Source organism: Xylocopa sonorina, unplaced genomic scaffold (assembly GCF_050948175.1).
Source record: "Xylocopa sonorina isolate GNS202 unplaced genomic scaffold, iyXylSono1_principal scaffold0059, whole genome shotgun sequence".
NCBI classification, from domain to species: Eukaryota; Metazoa; Arthropoda; class Insecta; order Hymenoptera; family Apidae; genus Xylocopa; species Xylocopa sonorina.
Window position 1 is genome coordinate 263,823 of NW_027490130.1, and position 13,622 is coordinate 277,444.

Here is a 13,622-nt window from a genome sequence, read left to right on the forward strand (position 1 = left end):
ATATGTATAATATATAAACTCGTCACTTATTTTCATACGATCGTCTCGACGAAAGTGATAACCTGTGCGTGACACGGTCGCGTCTGACCCCAATATTCGTTACGATTTATGTTTAGAATAGAGAATTACCTTAAACTTACGATATACGAACGTCACATCCGTTCGAATTTAGCATATCATTAATTATTGCTTATAGTCAATAGCCGATATTAAGTCTGTCTTCGAAAATTTTAATTCCTACGGTATGCCACCGATTGTGACAGAGCGGGCAATCACGCACAGGATGCATCGCATCGCGACGTTGCATTCTTTGACAACGCATGCCACATCGCTTGGGTTCCTCGTAAAATGATAAAAGGTATTTCATTTTGTCTACAGTTATGCTGCTAACTTTGATACCGCACCAGTTTCATTAGCTCCCATATGACCTCGTACCATCACCGACTGATCACTGCATCGTGCTTTGTAATTAAAATATTACCTATAATACTCAAACTTCTGCTATTTCAATTAAATAAATTAACTTTTACTTTAATACAAAATAGTATATGGTTGTTTATTAAAATATTATAAATTAGTATTACACAACTTACATATTTTCTGGATATTAATTTAATATTTAGAAATGTAGGGAAACTTCTACTATTAATTTTAAAACACTAAACCTAGGGTTTTAAATATTAAAATTTTTTTACACTATCTAATAATGTTGTTACCTAATTAATATTTCAATAATGTTTATATTCTATGCAATATAATAATTATTGTAATACTTGTAATTAATTATAGTTTTTAGTATAAGCACGTGGGAAACTCCTCCAGTTAATATTCCTAATATTTCGTTCATGTTGTAAATGTACAAAATCCATTCGATTTAAATCCGTAACACAAGATTTACCGGGCAACGAACAGTAACCATTCAGAGCAGAGAGCAGGACTGTGTTTTCTTTTCATCCACCAACTCCGACTAAAAAGAAATTCCGCTACTAACCCGTGATACCCGTGATACCCGTCATATTCAAACACAACGAGTTTATCTCATGCAAACATATGTATGTAAACATTCTCTTAAAAAGATGTATCGCGTTATGCTTTTGCACCATTGTACGACGAACACTTTGTTTACGAGAAAAGAATGTGTTCCTCCGAGGGGATACGAACCAACCAAAGGATACCATACCAACACAAAGCGACTAGCATTTCTTCAAAAAATGTGTTGCTTCTCAACGGTATCAAACAAAAGTACCTAATCTCTGGAGAAAATCTCATCTAACAGTCTCTCACCAAATCGCTAATTGCTATATTTTATCTTCGCGCTGAAATCGCTATACAACAGTCTTAAGCTAATGTGCTTTTTCTGTCGCGCGTCGAACAAGTTGGAACGGTTTTCAAATTAATGGATGACATTTTATATCAGTGCTACTCAACACGCTTAGTATTTCTCCGACAACGTCTTTGTAAAATCACGTAGCTGCGATTATTTCTCTTGGAAAGCATCTGCAGAATCTAAATTTAATACAAATCGAGGACAGAGATTGAATCGTAGTAAGACTTAGTCAAATCCAAGTTAATTATACAAAAGGGAAATGTCTTTATGTTTAGACGTTTTAAGCGTTTGTAAAATAATTGTTGCACTTTAAAAATAGATTCTCGTTATTTGAACGGCCTCTTTCTCTTCTCTTAAAGATATAAGATATAGAACTTTTAGTTAAACATGAACCTATGATAAGCTCGAAGTTCGAAACACCCGCCCATCTTGTTCATTTGTTTAAGTCAATGGCATTCGCGTAGCCATCCATAGAAAGTGGTTTTCTTGAATAGCAATTCGAATAATCTAGTTCAAGCGACGTTTGTAATCAACCATCCATTAGTATACGGTGTCCAACTAGATGCATATCCACTTGTGGGTATAAAAATAGAAAAATTTCGAATTTTGAAATAAAATTCGGCTAACAACATAATCTGTGCGATTAATCGAACGTGTAAATATCTTAAATAAATACTATTATACTGGAAATTCGAAAGATATTGTATATTTTGAAAGAATAAAAGTACAAAAATGTATATTTAATGTCGATAGGAACTTGTTTTTCCGCTGTTATACGTATTCTTCGTCCCGTAAGTATCCGTCGAATTCGAGATTGAAGAGGATAACGTTTCGCCAAACTTTTAAACATAATAACACGTAATCGTAACGTTTTTCGTTTCCCACTAAATCGACCTTCAATATTATAGCAATCGACCATCAAAATAAATAACAATTCGCAAAAAAGTAAGATAGACATGATAAATGGCCTCTTTCGTTCATATTTCTAATAACATACATAAGATCTACCTCGACTAATATAACTATATAAATATCTGAATTGATCCTTATCTAGTGTCAATAATCTTGGACATCTTTTTCGAAAATTTGTGAATTAACCTCAGCTGTACCTCATATCAAATATAACATAAAGCATTTAATATAAATATAACAAAAATAACATAAAATAGCTCCCATCGCTATTTTGTCATAACTCAAAATCAAACCTCAATAAGAAGCCTAGAAGCATTAAAATTTATTGACACAGCTTGAATGCTAAGTAAAAAAGGGTCAGTTCAAGCATAATGGAACGAAATACGAATTCGTATCACGCGCATCCTCTAAATCCATCAAAATTACGCACAATTACGAAACTAAATTCTGGTTGCTATTCGGCTCGTTTTCATGTTGAAACATCCCCACTTCCCAAAAATGGAATTTTACAATCATTTGGCTACGATTCTACGATTCTATCATTCTACGATCGTTTGGCTTTATAGCCAAAGTGTCGAATTTACAGGACGATGTTTTAAAATAAATGCTTAATTGTAAACAAAGCAAGCTATTATTTTTAAAGAAGCAAGCTTTATTTTAAAAATATTATATCGTATTCGTTTTTATGTATCGAAGCATTTTAATAAAGCGCAATTGTAAAGTAGAGTAAAAAGTAGAACTTTGACAACATGATTAGTTGTAACATGATTAGTTTAAAATTTATTTCAATTTTAAGCACTCTGTTTGGGCACAATTATGTTTCTACTCATCAGCACTGTCGCTAATTAATTGTTTCGTACACTATAGCATAAACCTACCGTTAATATAGGCGGTAATCGAATAATTATTTCAATAAAAACTGCTATAGGACTAATTATCGCTTACGTAACGTATTTAATAGCTATGTATCTATGTGGTGAACAATTGAAACATTTCCATCGTGTTTAAATGCAATCAGAATGCCGTGTAATAAAATGTATTTATTCTCTCTGAAATTAACCAGCATGAACATACCTCCACAAATCGGGTTTTAATTCACGCAAACATGGGGTATAATGATGAAACGGAAATTTTTTAATTGAAATGATTTTTAAACAAACTATTTTGAAACACATTGTTTTAGTAATTTTTACTATAGAAATCTAATTTTCTGAGCTAATTACACGTATATACAATCTTGATCGAAACGTAAATCTGCTTTCGTAAGAGTATAAAAAAATTCGAAAATCTTGAAATATCTCGTCACGTCATTTCAGATTTGTTCCATGACTCGCAAAATGTGGTTATTGAAATGTAGAACTGAGATTAAAGCCAATTTATCGAAAGACGCATATCATTAACTGAATGAAGAGCTGTCTACCCGTAGGTAGGTCAAGTAGAGATCAATAATTGAGATTGTACGAATTATAAACGCGAATCTGAATAATCAGGCGCTGCAGATTAATAGGAAAATAATTGCACTGTGATTGAAAATTGTCTTAAATCTTTGAAAAGTAAGAGGAAAAAAGGATCGAAATCTAAGTACACAGTTTACTGTTAAAATGTGAACCATTTGCGCTCGACGACTTTTTCGGCTGGACGGCGCTGCAACTCGAGACAATTTCTGGCGTATATGACCAGTGTCTCACAGGTAGCATACGATGGTAGCACAAATGAATTTATATACAAAGTAACATAGGAGAACGTTATATTTTAATATATTATCTGCGTTTACACTTTGAAAAACATAATTTTCTGGAAACATCGTGGCGAACGAAAGTCGAGTCGTTCGAGCTCAAAGGGTTTTAATAAACAACGTAGATAATTTAATACTATCCATCATTTTTACTGAATCGTCCCATTTTTCGTAAGAAAATATTTTTGAAATTTACTTCAATTTACGGTGCATTTCTTTAAATACGCCCTATTAGACGAATGTTTGTCCCAATTCTGTTACAATTTATAAAAAAGTATCAAACTGTAAGAGCCACTTCTTGTACATCAATTAAGAGATGTATCCTCGTTATACCGCGCAAAGGTCCAACTTGGTAGGAACTTCTACGCAAACTCGTTTATTTTTCGCATCTAATTAGATATAAAGTTGATGGACATTAACAGTGACCAATACAGTGACCTGAGACGAGCGTTTTGGGTAGAAAACTATGAAAATTTTAACAAAATTCGACCAAGCTCTCTGCAGAGTGATTAAGTGATTTTCAATAATCTTATATTGCGTACGTTCGCGGAATGATATTATTTCGATTTGAATCTGTTTCAGAAACAAATGTCGCAATGATGTTTCTTTTGGATGTTTAAGGAAATTAAATAATATCCTGCTTTCTACCATCAAGTTTGTGATATCAATTAAAACTATTTAAAAGGGACAACAAATATTGCGACGTGAAAAAATCTTAGAGTTAATTAACTTTCCTAAAATATATTTTCTCTCTCTAAAACAGATTATATACATACAGTAAAAGATAGTCAAAACATGACCTGCAAAAAAGAATTACCCTCGAATGTAGATACAAGAAACAAGTAAAAAAAGCCAATATCGACTGGCTTTTTGCCCTAAAAACACATACCACTGTTGATGATGGACAGCCTATTTCCCAAACGAGTCTCCAATGACAAAAGTTGTTCGTCGCAATGTCGTATGAGAAAAATCGGGCGAGAAACAAGTCTCTCGATGGCGTTATTGCGCAAAAATTACTGAATTATGATACAAGTTTCTAACCAGAAGGAGAAGTTTCTCGCGACATTGGTGAAAGAAATCGCATTATACAATGCTCTATTCTATTGTACTTTGCTTTGTGTCGTGGTAAATGAATCAAGTGAAACGCAATGGAATGACAGAATTTCCGAAAAAAGATCTTTTACACTGAATTTCACGTAAACCATTTGTATTCGGGGGCCCTTTAATATTTCGCTCTACCAATTAGGAAAAGTCAGAATTTAGATTAACTGTTATACTCAATTGTTTATAAAATAATTATTATATCAAATAAAATTATAGTAAATTCAATGTGTAATAAAATATAAGTGCAAATACATTATGCGCGATCTCGATCTTTAATTTCATGGTACAACGATAAAACGATATTTCGTAGTTAAATTCAACTCTAAAATAACTATCGGCATCCACAAAATTTGTCATGCCGTATCTCTACCACTGTCTGGTTACATTTTACCGTGTAAACCTTTACAATTTATCGAGTCGCACATTCATAGATTTAACCGTAAAGGGGTAGGGGAGGGGACATAATACAGCATTTTCGAACTGTTCGTTTCGTCTTGATACAATTACGTTCTCGCAGCACAAACTATCTTTATGGTTATTTTATAAAGATGAGAAAGAACGTATGAAGAGCATGAGAGAGAGAGAGAGAGAGAGAGAAAGAGAGAGAGGGGGGGAGTGAAAACCATGAAAAAAGAAAGGGGTTTGAATTTCCTTTTGGGTGAACATTAATGAAATGGAATCTAGGATCGAAGGAACTGAAGCGAGTACTTACAACAAAGCTTTAAAGGAGCCTAGAACTAAACTACGCGAGCGGCTTTAAAATAAATTTAATTTGCTTGACCAACGGGCCAACGGTACTAAGCACGCACAGAGACTTTGATAAGAAACTTATACCATAATTTATGCATCCAAACAAGCACCACGTGTTCTCAATAAGCGAGTACCTATTTATAGAAGGATATAGTCGTGCAGAAGCTATACTATTCTGATCGCAGCAAACTTTCAGGGATGCATTCAAACAGCAAATCGTAGGTCTCGATTAATCATTTGGAAACGCATACTTGAGCACCCACTGGTTTCAAGTCGGTTAAACTGCAATCTTTAGCTCGTTTAATTACATGTCCTGCTGTTATTGTATCCTCGTATCCTCGTTCGATACGTGTACCGTTTAAGTAATTTGTTTTATCGATCGAGCAAGTATATTCAATCCGCAATAAACTATTCATGTCGAATTATTGTCCCTGAAGTCATTAAAACTTCTTTTACAATTTTCCATGGTTTTGAAGCGCTACACTTCAGCAGTATTGGAAACGTGCTGCGAACTTCGTCGTTCATTTATTGCACGCAAAAGGTAATATTTATTTATTTAATAAAAAATTGCAAAAATCATAGCTTGAGCATACGTATATGAATGATACTTCCACTAAAAAATCTGTTGGATTAGCTTCAATAGTTTATGTTAACTATAACGTTAATTAATCCTCCGCTCGTAATATGCTTTTTTCTAACGAGGTCGACGCTACGCGTCTTTCATTTCCTGGCCTGATTTCTTATTGATTTAGGTTTTAAAAAACATCTGAAAATTGAAAATTGTGTGGAACTCAGCGAATCATAATGTGTGTCAGCAAAGAGTTAATACTATACATAGCATAACGATAAACTGAATTGTCCAGAAAATAGTTAAAACTGAAACCAACGAATAAAAATACATTCTAAATACACATAGAAAGTTTAGCCAAAGAGTTCTGCTATCACGAAGATAACGAAGCATCGAGTGAGGGAACCGTTCTCAATTTGGCCTGGTTCTGATGTTTATTATAGGTAAAAGACAATTGTACAATAGGGCGGTACGTACGTACCGCTGATTTATACTTTCGAGAGCATGCACCAAGTGCAACAGAATCGACGATGGAAAAAACAGACAGTTCTGGAGGCATTCAGCCATTTCCAAAAAACTTGATACCCTATGCATCTTTCATCAAACGAATTCTTTTTCCACCGTGTCGAATGAATTGAAACCACCTTTTAGCGTCCACGTTGATATTGAAAGCTCTACTCAAATGAACTCGCTTCACTCTATGAAAACGCAGTTCAATTATTTTACCGTCGTCTTTACCTTTTCTTCGATGCAAATTAAGCCATTAATATTTAATAATACAAACGATTACTGTTCGCGTAATTATTAAACGAAAAACATTCGATTAGGAAGGAAAAAAGAAAACAATATATCTAACAAACTGTTATTTATATTATTCGAACTATAATTATAATTGTACATATTAATAGAAGTGTTGATAACAAAAGAAAGATCCAAGCATATTCTAATAAAAAAGGTGGTTCTCGAGCAATGTATATATTCGCATTGATTACCAGAATAGCGTAATTTCTATCGACTGTTGACTTAACGTGACACGATGTATGCCTACACAATACAATTCTGACTTCGAGGTCCATCCATTTGTGGAGATCCAGTCCAGAAGAGAAACATTATTTACCGAATATTCGGCATTCGTCGAAGAAAATTCCGTTTTACAGAAGAAACATTAAGAAACGATTCATGTCCTTACAGAGAAGCTACAAAATCTCGCTTTTAATATGCACTATTCACCCATTTATCGGCTGTTCACACGACCGATTATTACCGGAAATTTCCTGTTCGTATGGTTGGTACGTGATGAAATTGTATCATCGGTAGAATTAGATGCGGGTGTGAGATGTTACCGAAAACTCGTAAGTCGAACAGCAATTACTATATTTAGAGAGAAAATAGTATTAACTGTACCCTAGAGAACGTTAATGAATTTTAACTGAAGTCGCGATTAGTTTAAGGCAATATTATAATAAAGCGACAAACTTAATATTGTTTCAAAATCTTCCGAATTTTTAAATATGCTAGAACGGTATATACTTCTGGAAATTTATTGCATTAATTTACATTTAAATTTTTGTTACCCTAGAGTCGACATTCCATTCCTTTGTTTCACTTCTTTCAGCTTTAACATACATAAATATAAATCTCTTCTTCATAAAATCAATAAAAAGTCAAGCAATACCAATTAGCAATACAATTTTTAATCTAAAAAGTCACCTGTGTAGTTCACTGTTTGTTAATGTTCTCTAATGCCTTCGTGAGCTTAAATAACCTTATAATTAAAGAATTTTAATCAGTTAAAAGTTTAACGAATAGCACGGAACAGTTTCGATTAGAAACGGAATAGTTCTCATGATTGACGCCCAACGAGACGTCGATGTCATATTTTTTGCGGTTACGGTATATCGTGCGGTTAGACGGTAAATACAATGGAACCGCGAACTTTCTGTCCAAGGGAAAGTTTCGAAACAATTGCAATCGAGTCTATTCGGATTCACCACGCGACAACCGCACTCTCCAGTTTTGATAGGGAACAATCTGTAAATGCAATCAGAATTAATTATAATTGTCCATGAACGCAACTATAAATTATTCGTTGATACATTGTACGCGTAATGTGCGTTACAAATAGTGACAATAAAGCATACAAGGGGGTGTGTGCGCGCACGCGCTCGCGTGTGCGTTGTGTGTGTAAGAGAATTTTCTACTTATTAAAATTGTTGTATTCAATTTTGTCTCTATTTCTGTTCGATAACTATTATTACAACGGAAAAAGGAACTACTATACGGACGTAATTATATTTACTACACATTTAATTACGTATAAGAGTTATTTAACGTAGATGTCAATCTATTACTTATTTACGACATCCTACGGTTTCACTAACTACAAGTACATCACGCGATTCTATTTACGTTTCTGAAATACAAATGTCTCATATACATCTTACGCGCAACCCACGATGAACAATATTCCCAGTAAATGTCAGTATTAAAATATCGATAACGCTATTGATCGTCCGTAAGCGATATTAAAGGATTAAGATCGGAAGACATTGTCAAACTGCATTGACTGATATTAGCAATCGTGTACGTACCGTTTGACATAAATTTGAACGAATGAAAAGCTTTATACCCCGAATAAATTCCTAACAATTCCAGGTAATTAATGAGATATGAAAATTAGAGTGAATCTCTCTGAGAAATGACTTTACTATGCACGTACAAATAATCATCTGAATCTTTAAATTCGCGATACCGTTAGAAATAACGTAACAACGAAATGATCGAAGAAAATATTTCTGAATAATCATATTTAAAATTATAAACTATACATACATCCATCAGAGCCGTAAAAGAGAATAATTAACTAACGCTCGTAATTGTTACTTGAAGGTTAAATGAAACGTCAATGGTAAAAAACACATTGCGAAAATTCGCGGAAACCTAAAGAAACGTTGCGTATCAAATTTCACACATGTTAACATCCTCTATCCATTAACCTTCATACGACATTATGACATCGGATTTACTAGAGAGCTTCCTGCCAATAAACGCCGACAGACAGATATTCTGTTACATATCGAACTAATAAATGTCGCGAATGGTAACCTTAACTTCACTAGAAAAAGAATAATTCGACCCCTCCCTTTCTAGGGGTCGTATCAATGGACCGACCCGAATACAGGTAACAGGAAACGATACATCTTAAAAGAAAGAAAATATTGTAAATCACAACACACTTTAACTTTGTAGATATGATTGTCAATGACAATGATCATAGTAGAAATCATCGCATTAAATGGCAACGCCGAATGATGCCGCAATCAAGTTTCTCTATCTCCTCTCCAGCATCTTTTCACAAATGAACCATTTTGATGTTCAAACGTCAACAAAAATGTTTTCAAAACGTGTTCACGCCTGCCCGCATTCGCAAAACCTACATCTGCTCTACTAGATCCATTAACAATATTAATATTTTGTTGACATACTACGCAAACAACACCATCAGTTTAAAGCTGCGTGAAAGTACACTTTGAAACTCTGTGTTGCTGGTTTATTACTTGGGAAGAGACAGTTTCAGTAACGGATATCATCCCACATTAATTCTGGAGGTCGCAAGCTTAAGCGTACCTCTCACATTAAATAAATAGCACGACTAGTTTGTCAATCGACGCTTCGATCGCATCTGTACATACGCCCCCAATAATTGTTTAAATGAAAGGCTGGGTTTATTTACCATGTATGTAACCCTCACCCTTGATGCAGATACCGATCCAAGTCCGCATAACTATTATATTACTGCTAATACTACTAATCACAGAAAATGTACTTTGCGTCGTACCTTAACGAGTACCACGATGGAGTTATGCGAAAGGCAGCAAAAACGTGGTTCATCATATTGCACGCAACAACAGTTTCATTATTCTCATAACCTCCCAGTCATTTGAAAAATATTTACGTCACTTATGTCACTGTTCGAGAAGCACAGAAAAAGAGTTCGAATCTCAATCAGCCACTACGCCACGATGCTCGTTCACAGAGCGGTCTCAGTAAACTGAAAACTGGATGAAACCATGCGACCACGAAACTACCCGCCAACCCGATTATTAACGATTCACCCCGAACGCGTGCGAAAGCTCACGAATACTAAGCGAAAGCAGCCGAAGCAAATGATGCTTTTTTAGACGCACGTACGCGATTCATGTGCACACAATCTGAATTTAAGAACAAACGAATGAAAAATGGGAAACGTTATTATGTTTATCAGTACTGATAAATAGATTATATCAATTAATTAAACTTTATAGTAGACAAAATCGTTTCTTATCAATTTTTATTGTACGACGCATAACAGAAAATATTACGCTCTATTCTTCTTTAAATCAATTTTAACGTTTTAATAATGCCATAAAACTGTATAAACAAAAAAATAATCTTCCTTTCTTTTCCATTTCATTATATCGTTTTATCTAAAGTTCGACTCTTGAAAAAAATTGTTCTTTTAATAGCGTTCAATAATAAAATTACAATTAACATTTCTAACGTAATCGTTTTTAATTTTTACCGTGTCCATATTCTTAAAGGAAAAAAGAAGACAAACTGCTGTTCCAAAACTGTTCGTACTTTTTACTGTTATAACAAATCAACATTCTACCATTACAACAATTGAACAACCTGCTTCTTTCCTCTTTAAATAATAATAATTTTTCTTCAAACTGAATTACATTGCTATACCTGTAGTAGGTATGGCGCAAATTATACAAATTTCGGGGAACATTTGAAATCAGAACAGATGGCGATAGGGAGTCCGCGGTTCCAAGTTCGTAGTGAAAAATGGCCGGCGCCAACGATTGTTTCAGCATTGGGAGTACGGTGGCCTGTAAAACCTGTTACAAGGAGGAGATCGAAGGCGAGGTGCTAGCATTCGATCCACAAACTAAAATGTTAATTCTAAGTATCCTTTTTTTATAAATTTCTTTATAGTATCCTCATTACCAACGTATACATGAATGCAACACTCATCCGTCGCTCGTTTAACATTGCCGCAATGTAAATAACTTTAAAGCTATCTACGATAAGTTTCGTGAATTTCAACTAATGACCACCAAGGCATGTTTCGAGATTTCACACGAGAAATGTGCAATACCGCTTGTCAATTATTTGGTGATATCATCTAAGAAGCTACACGAAGTCAGGTTAGTTTCGTCATTCAATCAACCATGCTGCATTTTCCCAGTACTTTAAAGTATTCTGCTAATCCGTTTACGAATGTGTTTTTAAGTTCTTCTTCGATATTTTCACACTCGCTTCCCGTGAATATTGCAAACAATTTCATTTAAAAAAAATATGAAAAAAAAAGACAGAAACTCGTAATTATAACCTGAGATTTTATTTAAAGGATAGAATTCCCATTGACAGGACTCTCAATTCAATAAAGCTATAAAATTAATGTTGACGTTTCATGGTAACAACAATTCCTTAACTGATTTCAATTAGAATGTTCTTCTTCAAGTGGAACACTAACACTAAACGATGTGCACATAGTAAATTTATCCTTGGTGTCAGAGGTCCAAGTAAAGCGGGAGGTTAGTCCTACAACTAGTGAACCACCACAAAGCCTTAATTTGCAAAAGCTAAACAGAAGAGTACGTAATCAAATTGAAGAGAAGAAAAAACTGGTAATGGCTCTGCAGGCCGGAGTATCTCCAGAAGGACAAAGACTCTTCAGTACTATATCAAAGACTATCCCAGAAATTACATGGAACGGAGCTAATATTGTTGTATTTGACAATGTCACCATTAAACCACCATACAAAGTTGACAATGTTCATGGAAACACAGAATCTGGCGCATATAAGCATGTAAAGAAAGTAGTAGGTATTTTAAGGAATTGAAATTATAATACATCATGAAAAGTTATTATAAAATACACATTACATTATGCTTTATTTATTATACAGGTTGAAAAACATATTAAAGACACAGAGGCATCGCAGCAAGCACAACAACAGCGGGAGCAGCAGCAACAACAGAAACAAAAAGGAGGTGCGATGCAATAAATATTCAAACAGACACTATACCACAAATAAAGCTACCATGCTTTCAAAGAAGTTCCAGTCTTTGAAAGAAAGTAGGAAACAATGGTAACAAAATATTAAGAAACAAAGAACAAGGAGATGGTTGAGAAACTATTAGATAAGCCTATCGAGGATATTGGCATTATAAATTAAACTTAAATTTATTTGAATGAAGGCACTACACAGAATCGAAATGCAAAAAGTGTTGCCAGAATTTTAAACAAATACTAAATCTGTTGAATCCTTTGTATGTGCAGCATTTTGTAAACTAATGAAACACACTGTACTCAATTTTTAACAAAGTGCATAGTCTTTGATGGAGAATGCTGCTTATTTTATCTAAAAAGCTGCCATACAACCTTGCATTCTGCTGGAATAACTGTTCATACATGTGCTCTGATGCAGGTGTGTTTTAGTTTAGTTCAACATTGTTACAAAATACGTTTAATAGTTGTTTACAAATCATTGATATACATGATGGCTGTATTCAATGGTAGTGGTCAATTGCCATACGAGTATCAACACTTTTAAAATACCAAATCGGTCATTGTGCTATTGTTTAAGAAACGGTTCAATATATTTTTAACTATTACCGTAAATAAAAAACAGCAGGTGATCAATGGATTTTTGTTACGCGCGAACTATCCGATTTCGATATTGACTGAAATCTTACGTTTACTCGCTAATTGCAATTTTTAAATCACTCATTGTAGCATTATCGATCTCTTGGAATTCGTAAAATGGAAAAAAACGTAAGTCACAGATTTCATCACGCCTGCGTCGGCACGAGACGTCTTCGATCGCGATAAGACATTATAAGATGAAAAAGGGAAATGCCCTTGCATAGAGCAACTTATATAAAATCGTTATTTAAAAAAACAAATCACTTGGTTTGTGCAAGGGTAACCTAACTTCTAACAATACAGTTAGAAGTAATTTCATTCACAATGATAAAACAGAACTCGTCTCGTGTCCCTTACTACTTTTTGAATGCAGAGAAAATGTAAAAGAGAAAAACGGGAAAGAAAGATTATAAAAACTAAATACATGAAAAGACACAAATAAATGTAATATAAATTGTATTATTATCGTCTTACATTTATTATCCCTTCGTCATTGCTAAAAGTTAAACGGACGAAAAGCGCGCTACCA

At 34.1% G+C, this 13,622-nt stretch overlaps 1 protein-coding gene across 2 annotated transcripts; it reads left to right on the forward strand.

The window, feature by feature from the left end:
• Positions 1 to 11,188: 11,188 nt before the first annotated feature.
• LOC143432203 (protein LSM12 homolog B-like) lies at positions 11,189 to 13,552 on the forward strand. 2 transcript variants are annotated; one of them, XM_076908966.1, is made up of 3 exons: positions 11,189 to 11,347; positions 11,890 to 12,270; positions 12,354 to 13,552. In XM_076908966.1, the coding sequence occupies exons 1-3, from the start codon at positions 11,227 to 11,229 to the stop codon at positions 12,356 to 12,358; spliced, it is 507 nt and encodes a 168-aa protein (XP_076765081.1). In that variant the 5' UTR covers positions 11,189 to 11,226; the 3' UTR covers positions 12,359 to 13,552. The 2 variants fall into 2 exon arrangements, with proteins under 2 accessions (XP_076765081.1, XP_076765079.1); XM_076908964.1 differs by having other exon boundaries at positions 11,890 to 12,266.
• The last annotated feature ends 70 nt before the right edge of the window (positions 13,553 to 13,622 follow it).

Excerpts from the sequence above, each read along its gene's own strand:
- LOC143432203 (XM_076908964.1), top strand. The coding sequence starts at position 11,227 with ATGGCCGGCGCCAACGATTGTTTCAGCATTGGGAGTACGGTGGCCTGT. Across the intron at positions 11,348-11,889 it reads AACTAAAATGTTAATTCTAA|AATGTTCTTCTTCAAGTGGA; the intron begins GTATCCTTTTTT and ends GATTTCAATTAG. Across the intron at positions 12,267-12,353 it reads ATAAGCATGTAAAGAAAGTA|GTTGAAAAACATATTAAAGA; the intron begins GTAGGTATTTTA and ends TTTATTATACAG.